The sequence below is a fragment of the Leptidea sinapis genome, chromosome 18 (assembly GCF_905404315.1).
Source record: "Leptidea sinapis chromosome 18, ilLepSina1.1, whole genome shotgun sequence".
Classification (NCBI taxonomy): domain Eukaryota; kingdom Metazoa; phylum Arthropoda; class Insecta; order Lepidoptera; family Pieridae; genus Leptidea; species Leptidea sinapis.
Genome location: NC_066282.1, coordinates 13,836,905 through 13,856,423, shown reverse-complemented (window position 1 = coordinate 13,856,423; position 19,519 = coordinate 13,836,905). Strand labels below are relative to the sequence as shown.

Below are 19,519 nucleotides of genomic sequence, written 5' to 3'. Positions count from 1 at the left end.
GATGGAATGCCTTAGTCTTAGTTCTGCAGCATACGCGGTTAAAAAGATTATACATTAATTTGCCATAGATACTAGTTTACTTTAGTTATTTTCATAGTAGATATTATTTCCTATTGTATATTACTATGGGGCAATGCTGCCAATATTTATAAAAAGTGCTGTAGAAGATGGCTATTTGCACAAATGAGACAGGTCAACTAAAACTTGTACGCCACCTTTCTTGATTACATGATTATTAAGGATAAATGTTAACCTATTTTTGCTTATCCACATGATAAGAATAGAGTTAGAATTAGGTATATAAAAAAATTGTTACCATAAAATATGACTTTTACCAAGATTCTCTGTTACAAGACACAGTTTGTGTATTTTCCAAGACATAACAGACACTTTCTGAGATTAGTTTTGGTCTACTTTCATTTAGATGGATATCTTAATGGTATAACCTACTTTAATTCCCCTATGGACATTAGCATTTCTTAACCCATTCTACATTCTTAAATGTGCATTCCTCATACTGATATAAGACAGGTACATAATTATGGTCTACCATTGTGTCATCTATTAGCCAAGTAGTTGTTACATTACCTTGTAAAGATATTGTTTTGCAAAGTATGATAACTTTTTATAGTAACAATTCTGTGAATTAACTGAAAATCTTTTATATGATCAAAAATTTTTTAATAAATACACCTAACTAAATAACAATAATATGACTAATCTTGCTTTTTTTTAAATAAATTTATAAGTTTCTGTCGAAGTCCTAGTGGTGCTCCGGTTGCCTTGAGAACTAACTCCTTGGTACATATGTTATGTAGAGGTCCGAAAGCTAATGCAACTACAGTACATGCAAGACATATAACATTATATGGCATGCTGAAATCGGGTGTTGGCAGAGACACCATTGCTCCATTTGTTCTGAATACAGCTGGGTACCCTGTAATTGAATATAAAAGAGTTCATCATGATATCCAAACTTGAAAAATAATTGAATAATTGTGTATACTTATATGGCTTGGAAGCATTAAAAATATAATGAAATGTATCTAAATTAAAACATCTTGTTATAATTGTGTATACTAATTTGGCTAGGAAACATTAAAAATATGATGAAACTAACACTAAAACACCTTGTTAATAGTTTTGTATACTTACATGGCTTGGAGGCATTAAAAATAGAATCAAATGTAACTCCTTCAATAGGGAGACCTGTAAAGTTTTTTGCAGTTGGGAGGTTGGCAGTTATTAGTGCTGAACCAATATAGAAACCATGGTTTGCATCAGGTGGATACTCTTGCCATTTCAGAAAAACAAATTCAAAGTCTATTGTTACTGTTGTTGTGGACTTCGGAGGTAGCCGAAGAAGTAACTCTAAATGATATGGTTTTTGTCTACTCCTCCCAGGTGAATAATACTGACCCATGACTAGTTTGCTTTTAGCCTTTCCATTAATTCTCAGGGTACTCAGTTGTATAGGTAGCCACCAAGGTGCATTCTCTAACAAAACAATATCAATTGGTGCCCAATAATTGTTAACAATTTCAGTTACAATACCTCCAAATTCTTTACCGTAACCTAACACATAACGGTTGAAATATAAAGGAGGTGGAATATTCAAAATAACCCTGTTGTTTGTTCCTTGTTTGGCTGCAATATTAAGCATTGCTGTATCTGGCTTTATTTCATAAATGGCTAATGTTACTTCACTACCACCCCTGTGTGATTCAACAATTTTATTTGGAGGTGGTGTCAGCTTGAAGTGTGTAGTACTATTTGAAGTTATATCAATATAAATTTTACTTGATGAGGCAAGTGGACATCCACCAAGTAAACCTTGCCCAAACAATAACTTAAATGACCAATTAATACTATTCAGTATTTTAAAATCATATACAAGTGCAACAGTTTGTTTGATCTCAATAAATGTTTCAGTGCATGCAGTATTTGCACAAATTTTTCTAACATGAACTCCAACGGAATGATAATTTGTATTATGGATCAGTCTTGAGTTTAATAGAGAGGAAAATCCATGACTAGATTCACATGGTAATAATTTTTTCCATGGTGTTAAATTTTCAGTGCATACAATTTCTCTTGGCAATGATGCATATCTTAAATATGATGAAGAATTTGAAAGATGTTCTGTGGCTCCAGATGGCCATAGAGACATTTGTGGATTTATAGTATTTTGATTTTCAATGAAATTAAGGGAAGCACAAAAGAGTCCTGCTAGTGTTGAAGTTAATTTCTTCCATTGATTATCTATGTTGGTAACTTCAGGTGAAAACCAAGCATATAGCTCTGCACCAGGAGCAGCATCCAACACTGGATATCCCCATTGATTGTGCCTCCATTGGCCTTCAGTCAATGTTAAATGTAATTCTTCAACTTGAAAACGTGACATAACTTCCCTTAATGAGCGAGGTGCTAAATGTGAATGCTCAACTGTAATTCAAAAAAATAATATGTGAATATCAACAGGCTATAAGAACTCAACTGAACTGATAAAAATAATCTACTTACAAGGTGTTTCTCCATTAGTCAGAGTAGTAAATTGAAAATAAACATATAAATGCATAGGCAACAACGGCTTTATGAATAACTCTTCGTTAAAATCATCAGCACTAATTAGAAATGGTAAACTAAGGAGAAATACGAAAATATACATGCACCGACTCAAAAACATTGTAAACACGCTAATGTCAGGCAAGAAGTTTTATAAAATATTGACGCTGTAAGTAAAGAGTTTACAATTTATAATAAATTATTTGCGAGGCCGACACTTTTACTGTATATAATATGTCCCGAATACAAAATCAAATCTGCGGTTGCCCGTAACATCTCATCCTTAGCAAATCCTTAGATTATTGACCACAGAACCAGAAGTAACGAGTGATATTGACACTATAATGGTCACTTCTAATTTTTAGCATACTTATCGTTAGACGTTTACCACAAAGAGAATTTTTGTTAGCCAAAGAATCATAGCCTGCCTTTGTATACAAAGAAATGTATAATTCATAATCAATATGCATAGGCAATGACGTTCTACACATATGGACAAGTATTCACATCCCTTTCTCTCCCGCTTGTCAGAATCAGACAGATGAAAGGACGCGACTAGCACATAGTCAGAAATGAAAAGTATAGAATCGCTCTTTTTTGGAATAGCCCAGTGAACAATAATTAACAAAATTGTATTTTGTATACGGAAAGTCATTCAAAAGTATAGGGTCGCTTTTTTAACTTCCCGCTAAGAAAATTGAAAATTTTGAAAATTCGCGAAGTTATTGGTTTTACCCCGTTTTTCGAAAATTGAGTTTTTATTTGATCTCAACGTTTTAAGGTCCTAGGAAGCTTCCCTCACTATTCACGCGAAGGTGTCCGTACATCTGTATGTATGTAAGCCTCTTAAAATTTGATAAACAAAATTTTATGAACGATGCGAGGCTCGAACCCACCCACCTTTGATGTCCCGTGCCAGCGCTCTCCCAACTGAGCTAACCGTTCGGGTGACGTATCGTTATAAAATCTTGTATACTTCTTCAACTCTCAGGTTGTGGCTTCATCTACAGGATCTACTTTACAGTAGATAACCTGCTTAACTCTCGTAGTTGAGAGGTTTTATGAGCTTGATGAGCTTGCCTGAGGAAGAAGCTGGAGCTGGAGAAGTTCTTTGGGTATAATATGTTCGTCGATATGAAACTGGAGTGAGAGTGGATTGTTGATGGATTGGAGAATGAATCAAAGTTTGGGAGGTTTGACGAGGCAACAGAGTAGGAGAAGATTGAGAAAAATTAGCAATGGATTTTCTCACTTGTGGGAATCTAACTGATACTTCAGAATATGAAATATTCTCCTGAGACATAACTAATTTGATTGATTTCTGTCTTGAGTGTTCGGGGCATTTTGGGTCAGTGGCTTTATGGTTTCCTGAGCACAAAAGACAAGTAGGGGTCAAAGAAGCACTTTTACAATTTATTCCAGCACGTTGAGCACAGATGAAGCAACGTTTTTTTGAACGGCATGAAAACAAATAACAATACACCCTATTTGGGAGCTTTTGCCTTATGAATATTAGTACCACCCCGTTGGGGTTGGAATCCAAATAGTAGTATTGATGTCAGTTGACTTTCTTTTTAGCCGGCGTGCCCTAATAACACGCCCAAACCCCTCATGAATCTCAATCGAAGAGACTAGATCCTCTAATGTCAACTCCACTGGGACGTCTTACAATACCCATGCGGGTCACATTATATGATGGTATAATGGCGTCATATTTAGCTGCAATAATACTATTGTGTTCCAGAAATGCATTCGCGGCATCAGCAGTTTTAAATTCAACAGAAACTCGGTTTCGGCCTTTGCGTTTAATATCATCCTTGACTACACCCTTAATCTCATTGCGGTGTAAAAAGTGTCCATACTTAATTGGCCGAAGTATAGTGTTTGATGAAGGTTCACAATCTTTACTCACGTGTACCAAAAAAGGAGCAACATCTTGATTCGAATAATGTTTTCTATTTCCTTCATACTCTGGAAAGGTATATATCGACTGTATTGATCCTATTGGTTGCAAAACAGAATTTTCTTTGTCAGTTGAGAAGAAGCAGGGTCTACCTTACTTTGTCGTTTCCTGGAAGGACGGGTCGAGTCCATATCCATGGGGGATGGGATATTATTGGAATTTTGATCAGAAACGTAACCTCCCCCGGGATCGGGGGGAGGGACGCCACCAATCATATATTTTGTACAAATGTAATACTTTCAATGATTATTCAGATGACACACATATATAAACACACAAATTATTACTGATTAGATAATCGACAGAAATTAAAATGCAGCAAACACCCACAAAAATTAATTAATAATAAATAATTGCTATAAACTTGTTTCAAGCACTCACCCACCAAACAATCCAAGTCCTATAATCCAATCAAATATCCTATAATGTCTTTTGATTGTCTTGATCTCGTTGCCAATTCTCTAAATAAATAAAGAAAACTGTGGGTGTCATTGTCATTTCGATATAAAGTTGGTGAGTGCTCTTTGGTTTAGTGTTTACTGCCAACTTATGTAAGACTTAGAGGTCTTAGTTACCAGGTCATAAAATCCCAAAAAAAAATGCCAACTTATGTGTCAATCCCAAAAAGAAATGCCAACAGCCTTGAGCCAATTTATGTTTACTAACAAAAATCAAGTCATCCAGAAACAACTGTGGAGTGTGGTCATCAAATGACGGATCGAATAAATTATTATTTGATCATGTTTTAACAAAGATATTAATTTCATAATATATAAAATATTGTCATTCCTCACACGTATTTTTAATGAATGATCATGGATAACGAACTTATAGATATTTCTACAAGCATAAAACTACAAATCGGTTATGGTATTGGTCATATATTGAATGATGTCTGTGCAAGTTTATGGTTTACATATTTTCTGGTGTTCTTCCACTTGGTACTTGAGTTTTCGGCATCGCAAGCTGGGTACCTTATGTTAATTGGTCAAATTGTGGATGCACTATCCACCCCTTTTGTTGGTTATAATTCTGATCATTCAAATGGCGCTTTCAGTGCTTGGTATGGGAAGCGTAAAGTTTGGCACCTTTTTGGTAAGTAGCTCTCAGATAGAATTAGAAGTAATTAATATTAAACTTCTAAATAACTAATTTATTTATTTTATATTTTCAGGATTAGTTTGTGTAGTCATGTCCTTTCCGTTTATATTTTCTGAATGTGTTGGATGTTCAGGAACACATAAATGGGCTCAAATGTTTTATTATGCAGCTTTTATCATAATTTTTCAAATTGGTTGGGCTTCAGTGCAAATATCCCACTTAAGCCTGATACCTGAGTTATCTGAAGATTCTCATGTTAGAATGCAGCTAACAGCAATAAGGTATTTATAATTACCTACTTTTTATTTTTAGAAACTTTATGTTAGACTATATATTATGCTTATATTTCATTCAAGTTATTGAAGTGAAACTTGTTTAGAATCATTGTGATTTCAAACCTAATGCAACGGAAAAAACGACAGGTAAGAGACAAAAATGTGTAGGATGAAGCCGGCAAAGAATGAGACAGAAATATGCATACTATTCAAGTGAAAACTTCTTTATCATTGTTGTGATTTCAAAGTCGATGAAATGAAAAAGCGGCAGTAAAAAGAGCAGTCACATCAATTCATAATATTTAACATGGGAGATAATAAGATAGGAAGCATAATACAATGTTTTGGTACCAGGTGATCATAGTTGAAGAGATTGTCTTAAGTATGGCTTCAAAAATTATTGGCAGATGTTTACACTTACAGATTTTTACAAGATTTCATTGACATACTATAAACATCTAGACTCCCAAGCTTCTTGTAAAAAAAAAACTACAAAGTGGGGTTGACATTAACTTACACAGATAACAATTAAACATTCATTCAAATTAACACCTTATTTTGTAGCAGTAATGTTCAAAGCCTATGAAAGAAAATTCAAAAAAAGTGTGTACACTTTCCTTAAAAGCTGGCAACACTCCTGTGATTCCTCTGGTGTTGCAAGAAAATGTGGGTGGTGGTGATCACTTAACACTAGGTACACTTGTTTGTCCACCTTTTCCATATGCATAAAATAAATTAAGAATTGCATTAAAGGAGGATATGCAGAGTTTTGCTTTTAAATTTATTTTAGTTTTATTATGAGTAGTTATTTATTGTATGTAAATGGTTTATATAAATATGTATATATAAGAGGGCAAGGTACTGCTTAGTTAATAGTTATAATAGAATAATAATTTAATAGTAATAATAGAATGAATACTGTTTTGAGTCTATAGAAATTTATATCTAACTAGCTGACCCAGCAAACATCTTGCCTTAAAGTAATTAAATAAAAAAGTTCATTAAAAAAATTTTTGGGGTATAAAAAATAGATGGCAACCGATTCTCAGACCTACCAAATATTAAATCGTTCATAAAATCTACCAAGTTTTTTATTTACATCCAGAGAAATTTTGAACGATATAAAGATTCTAATTAGTTATTCATTTTAAACTATTCTTTCGATTTGATTTCTGAATGACGGGGGACACATCAAAGGAAAAACAAAATTGTTGTTTTTATTTAATTCCGAACATTTTCATATTAATTTACACAACTAATTCAAGACCAAAGTTAGCCAAATCGATCCAGCCGTTCTTTTAGCAAGACTAACAAACAGCAATTCATTTTTATTTTATATCTAATATATAAAATTCTCATGTTGCGGTGTTTATAGTTAAACTCCTTTGAACCGGCTTGACCGATTCTCATGAAATTTTGAGTGCATATTGGGTAGGTCTGAGAATCGGACAACATCTATTTTTCATTCCCCTAAATGTTAAGGGTTGTCCACACCATTTTTTTTTTTTAATTTGATTTTGATTATGAGTCAGCATTAAAAACTACATACAACTTCAAATTTACACCCATCTACGATCAACAGTTACTTTTGTATCGCGATTTTAATATCGGCAATACAACATTTGCTGGGTCAGCTAGTTGTAATATAAAATGTTAGCATCATTAGATCATTATGTAATAAAATCTACTTTCAATAAACCTTTTATTTAACTTGATTTCAGATATGGATTTACAGTATTCTCAAATTTATTTGTATACTTAATAACATGGGCTATTCTACATTTCACTGGAAACTGTGATAAGGAGGTAAAAAAAAATACTTAATATATATTTCCACAACCTGAGAGTTGAACAAGAGATTTATTTATAAAGACAAGATTTATGAATGTGATCTCACTCAAACGGTTGGCAAAGTGCAAGAGCGCTTACACGGAATGTGAGTGGTTGCGGGTTTGAGTCCCTCATCATTCATAAATTTTGTTTTCAAATTTAATTTGTGTAACATTTATTATTTTAACTAAGGAAAAGTAGTGTAATTAATTCTTACTTTTTATTTATTTATTTATACTTTGATATTTTTTTTTAAATTTAAATAATTTATATTTTAGCAAGTGGGTCCCGGAGATGCTTGGAAATTTAGACAAATTATGTTAATAGTAATGAGTGTAGGATTGTTTGCATCTGTTATATTTCATATATCTGTTAAAGAATCTAATATAACACAACAAGAATTAGAAAGTGATGTCCAACACTGCACCATACTCAGAAAATTATTGCTCTATCAGGTAATTTTGTATGTACTTTATCTTTTGATGTACTTGTGCTTAAAATTTTGAGAATTTTCATCTATATAAGGGTCCGTTCACACAGACCGGCTCGGAGAGGAGAGCAGATTTTTATCACGTTGGAAACAGTGTTTTGAGTGATTGTAGTAAAGTTTATTTTTGCATTTGCACCTTTTTTGTCATTAAAAATGCCTGAACGCGCTTCGTGTGAAGTAATAAAAGGAGCCGACCGGCTCCGCTTGCGTGCTCTTTCTCGCTCGCGCAGCCGATCGGCTCTGATTGCGTGCTCTTTCTCGCTTGCGCAGCCTGTCGGCTCCGATTGCGTGCTCTTTCTCGCTCGCGCAGCCGATGGGCTCCGATTGCGTGCCCGCTGCGGCCGCGCCGACTGCCATTTTGATAGCAACATTTGAACGTAATAGTTGTGCGTACTTGTACGAAAAGATGAATGATGAAAAATTAATAATACTCGTGTCAAAATATGAGTGTTTATTTGACATAACCAAGCCATCATATAGCGATCGGATAATGAAAGACAATGCATGGGAGGAAATTAGCAAATGTCTCGGAATAAGTGGTAAGTAAGGTTTTCATTGTTTTACACCTACCCCCAGATACTCAAACGAATTTTAAAGCAAGGGCTTCTTAAACTCGTGCTGCGACGTGTTAGATTCAAAGTCAAAATAGGAATAACATGAGTTTAAATGCGCCCTTACTTTAAAAACTCGTTTGAGTATCTGATCGTTAGAATATACTTATGTAGTAGACAATTTTTATTAAATATAACTTAAGAAACTCGCGTAGCCACTTGATCTTGCCAATCTAAAGCACCACTTGATGAAAAATAATCCTTAAATTTATTCCTTGTGGTTAGAACTGCGTCGCTATTAGAACTGTTTTCATTATTATTGTCTGTTATTGCTGTTAATAAATTTATATTGCTGTGAAATTCATTCTCTTGTCCTGGCGTCCGATTTTCTATTAAAAAATTATGTAAACATGTAGTTGCTAATATAATTAAATCACAGTACTTCGGCTGAATTTTCATTCGTTTTTGATAAATTTCAAATCTTTGAGTTAGCATTCCAAATGCACATTCTACGACTTTTCTTGCCCTGCTTAAACGCAGATTAAATACTTTTTTTGATAATTCTGTTCTTGCTTGTTCTCTTGGATACGGCCGCAATATATTATTGCTCAAAGGAAATGCCTCGTCTCCTATAAAAACATGTGGTAAGCTTTCAGTGGTACTAGGTAGAGGTTTATTTGGGGGCAGCTTTAACTTATTGGTGTTGAGTTTTTTCCAAAATTTTGAATTCTGTAAAATTCCGCCGTCGCTATTTTTACCATATGATCCGACATCAACAATTAAAAAACTGTATTTCGCGTCGACCACAGCTAGTAACACTGTACTGAAAAAGTTTTTATAATTATAGTATAAGCTTCCACTATTATCTGGTGCCTGTATATTGACATGCTTTCCGTCTATAGCGCCCAAACAGTTAGGAAAATTCCAAATATTAAAGAAATCACGTGAAACCTTTTCCCACATTTCTTCATCTGGCATCTGCATAACTATGGGCATCAAAACATCACAAATTACTCTGATTGTCTCATGAATAATTGAATGAACTGTAGAAATTCCCATTCGAAAATTAAATGACAAGTTTTTGAAACTGCAACCAGTGATGAGGAATCTGTAAAAATAAAACAAACACACAAAATAGAAATATAAGACTGCCGTACCAAAACGAACTATAAAATAAAAAAGAGTTATGTTATTAATTTTTCATTTCTGTTCTTTCCAGTGACGCAGTGCCAGGATCGTTGGAAGAAACTGCGAGATAACTTCAGAAAAGCCTATTATAACCGAAAAGGCAAGAGTGGCGATGGTGCAACTACGTCCAAATTGATAAAATTTGAAAAAGAACTTTCTTTTATAATACCATTTTTTCGCAATCGAAACCAAATATCTAATGTAACATTATCATCGGATGATTCAGAGCCTGGCACACCAATACCACCACCATCGACATCATCTAAACGTTCTGACCATTCTGAAGTTGAATCGCTTGCAAGTACTTCTGGCTCGAAAAAGAGACCACGCTTAAGCAAAGATGTTGCTACGGTTTTCGAAGAGTATCTTGAAGAAAAAAGAAATACTACACCCCGTGACAAGGCATTACGTAATTTTTTTTTGTCTATGTCAGATACAGTGGAAACATTCCCAAAAGAAGTCCAAGCACGAATTAAAAGGCGCGTGTTTAACATTGTTAATGAAGCTGAATTAAGTCTGTATGAAAATAGTACAGATTTGAATTATTCTTTGCCTATAAATTCACCGCCATCGACTAATCAATCTACTTACCTAGTGTCAAACGAAACCTATATTCCTCAAAACTATCCAGATCAGACTACTTACGGGTACAATACCAGCACACAAAATACAAAATAATAAACAATCAAAAACAATAATAATTATAATAATAATAATTAAACACACACAAATCTGTACTATTTAATTACATTTCATTAACGTAAATAATGCTTAATAAATGGAGGGCTGTGATTTTGTGATCTATTTAGATGTTTGTGTTATTTAACATGATTAGTATAAGTAATTTACATTTCATTAACGTAAACAATGCTTAATAAATGGAGGGCTGTGATTTTGTGATCTAAATAACATGATTAGTATAAATAATTGTTTTTTATTTACCTTAAAGTTACCGTTAACCTTTCTTCGGCTGTAATGGTGCAACGATAATTTGTAGTCTTTTTTGTTATATGTACTCTTAACAAATCTGTCAATTTCAAAAATTGCCAATATTCCATACGATAATACTCATAAAATTTTAGGCTATCTCTCTTCAATTCCTCGAAAATGGTGTGAAACTCCCCATGGATTAGTCTGTTTTTCCAAATATGTTTTACCCATATTTGTTTCCGCTTGCGCTTACGTTTCCTATGTTCTATTTCAAGTAATCTTGCTAACAAATATATTTCTTCGTCGGAGCTATCTAAATCCATGTTTCGAAAAGCACACGTTAACACACCGAAAACAAAACTTAGACTGCGCGGAATACTGGCACTGCCTTTGTAGTGTATCCACCCGACTCCGAGCGCATCCGACCGGCTCCGAGCACATCCAACCGCACCCGCTTTCAGATCTCTTCCAGCCGGTCGATGTGAAATAGTTGGCGGCTCCGCTCCGGCCAATTCCAAGCGTATACGACCCGGTCTGTGTGAAAAGAAAAAAGCAGGCCGATGCTCTCCGAGCCGGTCTGTGTGAACGGACCCTAAATCTCCCTTTTGAGATTTGTAATCAGTATTAATAACATATATTTAACAACTTAAAATAAAAATAATTTTTTTTTGAACATTTATAGTATTTTTTATTTTTATGGAATAGACGAACAAATGAGCGTACGGGTCATCTGTTGTTAAGTGATCACCGCCGCCCACAATCTCTTGCAACACCAGAGGAATCACAGGAGCGTTGCCGGCCTTTAAGGAAGGTGTACGCGCTCTTTTTGAAGGTATCCATGTCATATCGTCCCAGAAACACCACACAAGGAAGTTCATTCCACAGCTTTGTAGTATTTTGACATATTATATTATAATATCCGTTTTAAAGACAAAATTAATTCTTTTTATTTTAAATGTATCTATATACGAATTCCAATAGGAAAATAAACCATTGTTCAGAAATAAAAGTAAGACTTTTATTTCTGAACTACCACACTTTTACTTTAAGTTAAAATAATTTGATTGGTGGCCTGTGATTGACATAATTAGATGAATAAAGCTTACTTTTAGTGTGCATTAGAAATTCGTATCCCGAATTTGGGGTTGCAAAGGGTTTTATTTTACAGAGGTCTTTTTCCCTCTTTTAAGTAACACCCCTATTAGCCCAAGGTGATTCATGTTTTAAAAAAAAATTGCATTTGAAGTTACATAAAATGGAACAATTATTCAAGTAGTAAGAACAAAAAAAAAAACATTGTGTGACAGTGGAATTAAATTTTTTTATTATGATTTTTGTAACTAATAAAAGTTATGAAAAAAATTATAAAAAATTAATAAAATATATTTTTTTTTTTTTTTTTAAATTATTACTATAAAAAAACTATAAATTATTACTATAGTAATAGAAGCTAATCAATGGATCATACTTCCACCTGGTACTAGTCTGCCCTACCTATAGAGAGTTTTATAAAAGCCGGAGGGGATCCAGCACACAAGGCTGCTCGTTCCTAGCTATGCAAGGGTGGAGGGGCTGCCCAGACCCGAATTAGTCTCAAAATCTTATTACGATAATGGTTCAAAAGATATCCGTAAATAGCTTGCACACCCTTTTCAAAAGTAACATAACATAAACTCAAATTAAAAAGTTTCAATGAAAATAAAACTACTCCTTTCCGCGCTTTGGGGGCTAGAGGGGTGATATATCACTCCCCCTGCTTTTCCTCCCTTCAAATTAAGGAAGCGACTTTCTAATGCAGAACCACTTTATTTTTTACTTACCGTTATAAAATAGTTTATTCACCATTATGAATTCATATACACTTTCATCTTTGCTTGCCTCTATTAACCATTACAGTATGGATTATAATAATTTTTTTTAATAATATTTTTCATTATTTCAACAGATTGCAGGCATATATATGAGTACAAGGCTTGTGGTGAATGTATCCCAAGTTCTTATACCATTATATCTTCACAGGACTCTAGGACTACCCGCAAGATCCCTGGCTGTGGTTCCATTAGCTATGTATCTTGGAAGTCTTAGCGCAGCGGGTGTACAGAGGTTGGCACCAAGATCCATAACTCGCAAATTAAATTACTTTGTTGGATCTGCATGTTCTGTGTGTGGCTATGTGTGGATTTATTTGGAATCAGATGACAATTTTAAAGAGTATTATGTTTATGTGGTTGCTGTTCTATTAGGTAAGTATTATCAGTGCTCAGGACAATGACTTAAATAATTACTAGCTGACCTGGCAAACATTGTTTTGCCATATAAATTATATATGTAAACCTTCCTTGAGCTTCAATGAATCTATTACAAGATTTCATTGAGATTGGTCGAATAGTTTAGGAGTTATTAGGGAACATACAAACATACATTCTCTATAAATAGATAAATGTCACTTATAAATTAGATATAAAGATTTTAAACTTCTTAATAGGAAAGAAATATGGCAAATTAGCCTCTTTAAACCATTTATACCGAATTTTGTAATCTACCATTTATTTTACCTGATATTTTGGTTAAACCCAAAAGTGCCTACACTAATAACCATTCAATATCTACTAATCCCCTTCAAGCAGATCAGGTGATGGATGTGAAGTGTGAATCCAATAGTGGGCATGTTGAGTGGTCACTGCCAATCTGCAGGGATATCTGAACACTGAAGATCCACGTAATCCTGGAATGTGAGGGTGTAGCTGACGAATGGGCACAAATCCTTGGTAGACTGTGGCGACACGATGTACCCGCCATGGTGAATGCTTAGCAACTCCACTCCTCGCCCCTTTATGAATAATTATAATCATTTCAGCCAGAAGACGTCCACAACTGGACAAAGGCCCAAAGATTGCCATGACGATCGGTCCTGCGCTGCCTTCATCCAATCTATTAATTCCTTATGATTTAACACCTCAAAAGTGATAACTACGACTGCTCTGCCGGCGATCATAACATGACTGTCACCGCACTGCATCTTCCCATTTGTGTCGTCCATTTATTGTGAAGATGTTCTACTTATTGATTTTTTTACTTTCTTTGCTTACTATTATTATGACAGTGATACAATTGTAAATTATTTTAGGTTTTGGTGGTGCAAAAATGTTGGTGACAAGCCTATCACTCACCGCTGATCTTATTGGAGAAAATACACAGACCTCGGCGTTTGTGTATGGATTGATGAGTTTTGCAGATAAATTGTCCTGTGGTTTAGCTATTGTTATCATTCAACTATAGTAAGAATTTTTTTAATTATTATTCAAACTGGAAATGCATATGATATTTATAGAAATAAAAGTTTTTGGGATATAAAATAGATTAGGTACAACCTGTATAATTTCATAATAAGAGATCAAGCCGTATCGGAGGAGTTTGGCAACTAACATTGTGACTATACATATAGATATAACTAGATGCTTGATGATTTGATCCGTAACACATTTCATTACCTGCGGCATAGTGCTGCGGCCGTCATCCTAAGATGAACGTTTCACATGCCTATAATTAACCGCCCTGTCAATGATCAACACTAACTGTTAGTTACTATGTCATCGACCTTATAGCCTTCAGACGCATATTAGGCCTATCTCAGACGACAGACTATCCGTAACGCACTTTTTAGTCTGTGATAATAAATATCTGTGGTCTGGTGCTAAAAGGCCCAAATAAATTTTTAATCATAAGATAAGATCTTAAGATGATTTCTTAGTGACCTTTAAATAAATAATTTTATGTAAGTATAGATAACAACCTAATTGCAACTGCGACTTTATTATAGAAGTGTATGTATTTACCATTGAGAGCTATTTTGTGTCTAATGAAGCCAGTAAAAAACAATTCCTTATTTTCTAGTATTATAACCATTACAGTTACTATTAATAGCAAAAATTGATATTGGCTCTTTTAGCACCAGACCACAGATATATAGAATTATATGCAGTACCTCATATGACGCGCAAAAAGTCTGACATACAAAATATCCTGATCCTAGTCTGACAGACCGCGCCGCACAAAAAGTGCGCCATAAAATATAGCGTTCGCGTTAACAAACGCTAACGCAGACGACGATCACTTTAGTCTGCAGTCCGCACTTGCTAGTGATTGACATTTATCATGGCGCTAGAGATCGATAATCGATATATCGATGTCTAGCGTTGATTCAAGAAATAGAAAACAGACCACCACTGTGTACCATACATCTTTGCCAGTGTATCATGACAGAAATTTAAAAAGAAAATTGTGGGATGATGAACTGAATGTTTAATATGAAACAGTCCCTTTAATAATCTTTCTGAAAGAATAGGATGAAATGACTCTAATTTTTACGAAATAAAACACTGCAATCTCTGTACTTCCATTGCGTGTACATCACTGCAGTTCTGACAACAAAATGACCGAAAGTGTACGTCAAGTGCGTTGAATCTGTGAAATATCTGCCAAAGACATTTTGTGTGCGGCAGACCCGATAGCACAAAAGTGTGTCATCTGCGATAGGCCTTATAGGGCGAACGCGTTTAGAGACCACACGGGGCAATAATAAGCTATTCTTCTGTTCCCTAGGGAAGTACACCCATTTCGATGATTTTCACGTCAATCGATTTAGCAGTGGTCGGGATTTTTGCTTTAACTTAAGTATTTACATATTGTTTGTATTTTAGTGCGGAGCAGGCTGCTTTTACATACTACAGGGATGTGCTGGTATTTGTGTGTGGCTCGGCATGTTTATTGGGACTAATATTGACTGTGTTTCTACCAAAACCCACACACAATATACTGTCAACTGCAGGTGAGAAATCTAGGCTTCATATTCATCAAGTATCACCGCGTTTTGACAACACTCCCCTTAATGCCTCGCCTAGTCACGGAATACTGTGTCTCGAAGGATTGCTATTCTGTGGTCATCTTGAAAGCAAAGCCAAAGTGGTTCCGAAGAAACTGTGTGAGTAATGAAATAAGGCACGGCAGCACTTTAATTCTAGAGTTCTTTGAACTGCTCGGTATCTTGCCGTTGCGTAGAGTTTCTACCGCATTCCGAAGAGTAGTTTGAAGTTATTCCCACCGCCAAATTTCACCTTCGCACGCATACATCCAAACTGTGGAATGAGATTAGTTGCGCTGCGATTTCAAGACGATACGAGATTGTATGACTGGTAAAGCTCTTATGACTGTGCTGGTGTTGTGACATCAGAAGGTCTGAACGCTCTATTATTCTCATTATCCAAAAAAAAATAAACCAGTAATTGCCAAAATGTGTTTTTGCCACACTTTTACACGAAAATCTTGCCCGAACTTGGCATATAGCGCTATGGGTCCAAGACAACAATGTATTTAATACAATATACTTACTTAAAGATACATAAATCCGTACCCATGACTCGGAAACAAGCATCCATATTCATAAAATAATTGTTTGCACCTACTGAGATTCAAACCCGCGACCTATAGCTTAGTAGTCAGTCAGGGTAAGTAACCACTGGCCCATATGGGTCGTCAAAAATTCGTTATTAAAAGTCTTATGGAAAACGTTTAGGTACTTTTCATGTTGGAACAACGAACTACCGTTCACAAATATAATAGCCGTGAAGTAAGGTTTTTTGATGCTTAGTTAGTGAATCTCTCAAATTTATTTAAAGTAGGTATATCAGCGCCCAATAACATAAAATGTACATTTATGTAGCTACATGCTATTTAAACAAAGAAGTATTTAAACAAGGCTGCGTGTGTTTTTTTTTTAATTAAATGGCTCCGTCGACTGATTGTTGACAATTTAGCCAACGTCAAGGAGAGATTTTTTATTTTTAATTAGCGGATTGAAGTACAGAAAGAACTAATTAAGAGGAAATGAACGGTTGATATAGAGTTCTTCTATTTTTTGTGCGTTTCGAAAAAAGTACATGTAATGAGATTTTACTTATTGAGGAATCACACTCAGTGAAATTGTTTTAATATTAGAAACCTCCGCGTACGTCTTTCATATTGTCTCTGGTATAGAACCATAGAATGCTCTACCCCTATTTCATAAATACGTCTAGATAGAGTCTCTAACTGTAAGTCAACCGATAAAAAAACAAAATGACAAGCTACGTCTCACACTCTCCATTTGTATTTATGTGCGTACATTGATCAAAAAAGAGATGAACTCTAAACTCCATTTTTTTCGATGTTTTCACAGCTGTCATGGTCTATCTCGACGTATAAATGATTTATGGCTCTACCTTAAGTCCCACCACCAGTCTTCTATTTCTGTTAATTGCTTTAAAGTTTGTTATTCATGTAGGTACTTTCTGATTACAGACTCGCCATCTATTAACAATGAAGATTATGAAGCGGAAGAACATGGGCCAAACATACGTTAGGTACGACAGATTGATCCTTTTTCAATCAAATCATCAAATTTGAAATGAGAAAGTTTTTATGTACGTCGTTAATCATGCAATGGACAATTTATTCCATGATCTGTTATGAATAATATTTAGTTTAATATATATACAATGATTTTGTTTGTATATTGAATCGCAATATTTTGAATCATTAATGTTTATATTGTTTTAATGATGCCTTTGCTCAATAAGATATTTATTTTGTTTTTTTTTAATCAATCAACGGCTTTGGCTTTGGATGAAGCCCATTAAGCCATGACTTTTCTATATGCGTATGAACTTATAGACTTACAATATACTACTTCTTATAAAAAATGCATGCGAGAGGGAAGAATCTGTAACGGAAGACACAGCAAGATAGAATTGGAACGCAAATGTATTTAAATTTAAATATTTTTATTAAAAATAGAATATAAAATATAATAATAATAATTGAAAGTCAAAAAGCGGCCAAGTGCGAGTCGGACTCAACCAATGAAGGGTTCCGTAGCATCAAAGAACATAGTATAAAAGTTATAGAAAGGAAAATTATATTAAATTATTTAAATGGAAAAGGCAAAAAATCTTTGCGCAAAATCATACAGTGCAAATGAGCTCTCATCATTTGTATCTATTTATAAAAACTACTTACTAGATCTCGTTCAAAACAATTTTCGGTGGAAGTTTTCATGGTAATTAATATACCTACATCATATATTTTTTCTAGTTTTATCATTCTCTTATTTTAGAAGTTACAGGAGGGGCACATTTTACCACTGTTGAAGACCTATCCTCAGAGATACCCCACACGTAGGGGTTTGATGAAAGAAATATTTTAGTATTAAGAAATATGTTAGTTATTGTTATTTTAACATTTTTTAACAATTCTTTTGAATTTCCTTAATAGGTACCTACTTTTGTTTTGAACATTATCTGGGATCTTGTTGTGAAAGCATACAACGTCCGAAACGAATAGAAATATGACATAATATATGTATGACAGTTTCTAGCAAATTCACTTATGTGCCTATGTACAATTGTAATATTGTTACTGTAATCAATTTTTATTGACCAAGCATGGAATTGGCGCCTTACTCTTTTAAATATTAAACTACGCACACATTGATATATCAAAATGTGTGTCAGATCGCCTATACTCTAGTATATTTTAAGTCTATCTATGTACCCATAAACTAGAGAATATTGTTATTTAATATAACATAGAGTTTTCTGCATAAAGCGTGTATTTCTATAACTTTTCCCTAATTTGATATTCATGAAAATATGTAAGCGGCCTAATTAACTGTTTACTTAATCACTATTCATATAGGTATCGATTTAATGACGCCGTAGCTTGTCAAATTACTGTGACTAGGTAATACCGGTGTCTCCTACCATTTCAGCTTCCAGTAATCCTGAGCGTCATATTTTTAATATGTTTATTTAGAAAAAAAATGTTATAGCTCAAATTTTATGCGTACCTAAGTAGATAAATTTGTTAAATTAATATATTTTTTAGAAAATTATTTATTGATTGTAAGTAGTAAAAATTATAGAAATAGAATAAGTATCTTCTTGTGATATTAAAGAATAATTATGAATTGGTATTCAATTAATGCGTCATTTTATTATTTATTTCCAAGCAGAGCAAGAGAAAACAGTAAACAGTGTATTGTCTTGTTCTACAGAACAAGATCTACACATAGAAGATAGTCATTATTTGGAACATAACATAATATATATATGAAGTACTTTCATCAAGTCACACAATAAAGGTCTTTTTGGCTCGGGTTTCAGTAAAGAATACATATATACATCTAAAGTTTTATAACTATATTTTCAATACTTACTGATTACATCAAATTAAAACTATCATTAAGGGGAAGTGTTCCTAGAACACTGGCAGCATTTCCGGGTACCTGATCCGTTGACCGCAATAGCTGCCAGCACTTGGGTTTCCAGTAACCCGATCATTTATTGTTATTCATATTATGTTTGCTTCCATTGTTCTCAAGCCTTGCTTGCGTCATATCCCATCAACTGGAGAACTCTCCTCTAACCGCACCTTTAAGGGGAAACCTTCATACATGTCATATATCTATCGAGACTCAGTCCTTTTGAAGGGAAGGCCAAGTTAATCATTCTTAAAATATTGTTGTACTAAGCTAAGATTATAAAATATGTAGTATAAGTACAGAAGTCTCACTCTCCGAAACCAATTAAAG

At 34.2% G+C, this 19,519-nt stretch overlaps 4 protein-coding genes across 6 annotated transcripts in view; 2 read left to right on the top strand and 2 right to left on the bottom strand.

Moving 5' to 3' along the window:
• Positions 1–659: 659 nt before the first annotated feature.
• LOC126969353 (GPI transamidase component PIG-T) lies at positions 660–3,009 on the bottom strand. The gene is made up of 3 exons (XM_050814723.1): positions 2,524–3,009; positions 1,156–2,445; positions 660–937 (listed from the first exon to the last, which is right to left on the bottom strand). Exons 1-3 carry the CDS (start codon positions 2,684–2,686, stop codon positions 717–719), a joined length of 1,674 nt encoding a protein of 557 aa, XP_050670680.1. The 5' UTR covers positions 2,687–3,009; the 3' UTR covers positions 660–716.
• A 2,138-nt stretch (positions 3,010–5,147) lies between these two features.
• The window catches only part of LOC126969354 (major facilitator superfamily domain-containing protein 12-like), a 57,218-nt gene continuing 42,846 nt past the window's right edge, over positions 5,148–19,519 (top strand). Inside the window, exons 1-8 of one of the 3 annotated variants that reach the window (XM_050814725.1) lie at positions 5,153–5,623; positions 5,703–5,910; positions 7,626–7,710; positions 8,013–8,189; positions 12,839–13,136; positions 14,021–14,171; positions 15,594–15,721; positions 17,230–18,703. In XM_050814725.1, the coding sequence (XP_050670682.1) occupies positions 5,338–5,623; positions 5,703–5,910; positions 7,626–7,710; positions 8,013–8,189; positions 12,839–13,136; positions 14,021–14,171; positions 15,594–15,721; positions 17,230–17,291 (1,395 nt within the window). In that variant the 5' untranslated portion in view covers positions 5,153–5,337 and the 3' untranslated portion in view covers positions 17,292–18,703. Of the gene's footprint in view, positions 5,624–5,702; positions 5,911–7,625; positions 7,711–8,012; positions 8,190–12,838; positions 13,137–14,020; positions 14,172–15,593; positions 15,722–17,229; positions 18,911–19,519 lie in introns of those variants that run through there. The other 2 variants (XM_050814724.1, XM_050814727.1) reach the window with 2 other exon arrangements.
• Positions 8,538–10,911, top strand: LOC126969367 (uncharacterized). The gene is made up of 2 exons (XM_050814751.1): positions 8,538–8,763; positions 9,995–10,911. Exons 1-2 carry the CDS (start codon positions 8,538–8,540, stop codon positions 10,639–10,641), a joined length of 873 nt encoding a protein of 290 aa, XP_050670708.1. The 3' UTR covers positions 10,642–10,911.
• Positions 8,656–11,216, bottom strand: LOC126969356 (uncharacterized). The gene is made up of 2 exons (XM_050814729.1): positions 10,906–11,216; positions 8,656–9,883 (listed from the first exon to the last, which is right to left on the bottom strand). The coding sequence occupies exons 1-2, from the start codon at positions 11,214–11,216 to the stop codon at positions 8,974–8,976; spliced, it is 1,221 nt and encodes a 406-aa protein (XP_050670686.1). The 3' UTR covers positions 8,656–8,973.

Bases quoted from the DNA above. Each gene is read 5' to 3' on its own strand.
- LOC126969353 (XM_050814723.1), bottom strand. From the start codon at position 2,686: ATGTTTTTGAGTCGGTGCATGTATATTTTCGTATTTCTCCTTAGTTTA. The intron at 2,446-2,523 runs GTAAGTAGATTA...TTTGAATTACAG, and splicing joins GACTAATGGAGAAACACCTT to TTGAGCATTCACATTTAGCA. The intron at 938-1,155 runs GTAAGTATACAA...ATTCAATTACAG, and splicing joins TTTTAATGCCTCCAAGCCAT to GGTACCCAGCTGTATTCAGA.
- LOC126969367 (XM_050814751.1), top strand. From the start codon at position 8,538: ATGGGCTCCGATTGCGTGCCCGCTGCGGCCGCGCCGACTGCCATTTTG. The intron at 8,764-9,994 runs GTAAGTAAGGTT...TGTTCTTTCCAG, and splicing joins CAAATGTCTCGGAATAAGTG to TGACGCAGTGCCAGGATCGT.
- LOC126969356 (XM_050814729.1), bottom strand. From the start codon at position 11,216: ATGGATTTAGATAGCTCCGACGAAGAAATATATTTGTTAGCAAGATTA. The intron at 9,884-10,905 runs GTAAATAAAAAA...TTATTTTTACAG, and splicing joins AGGTTAACGGTAACTTTAAG to ATTCCTCATCACTGGTTGCA.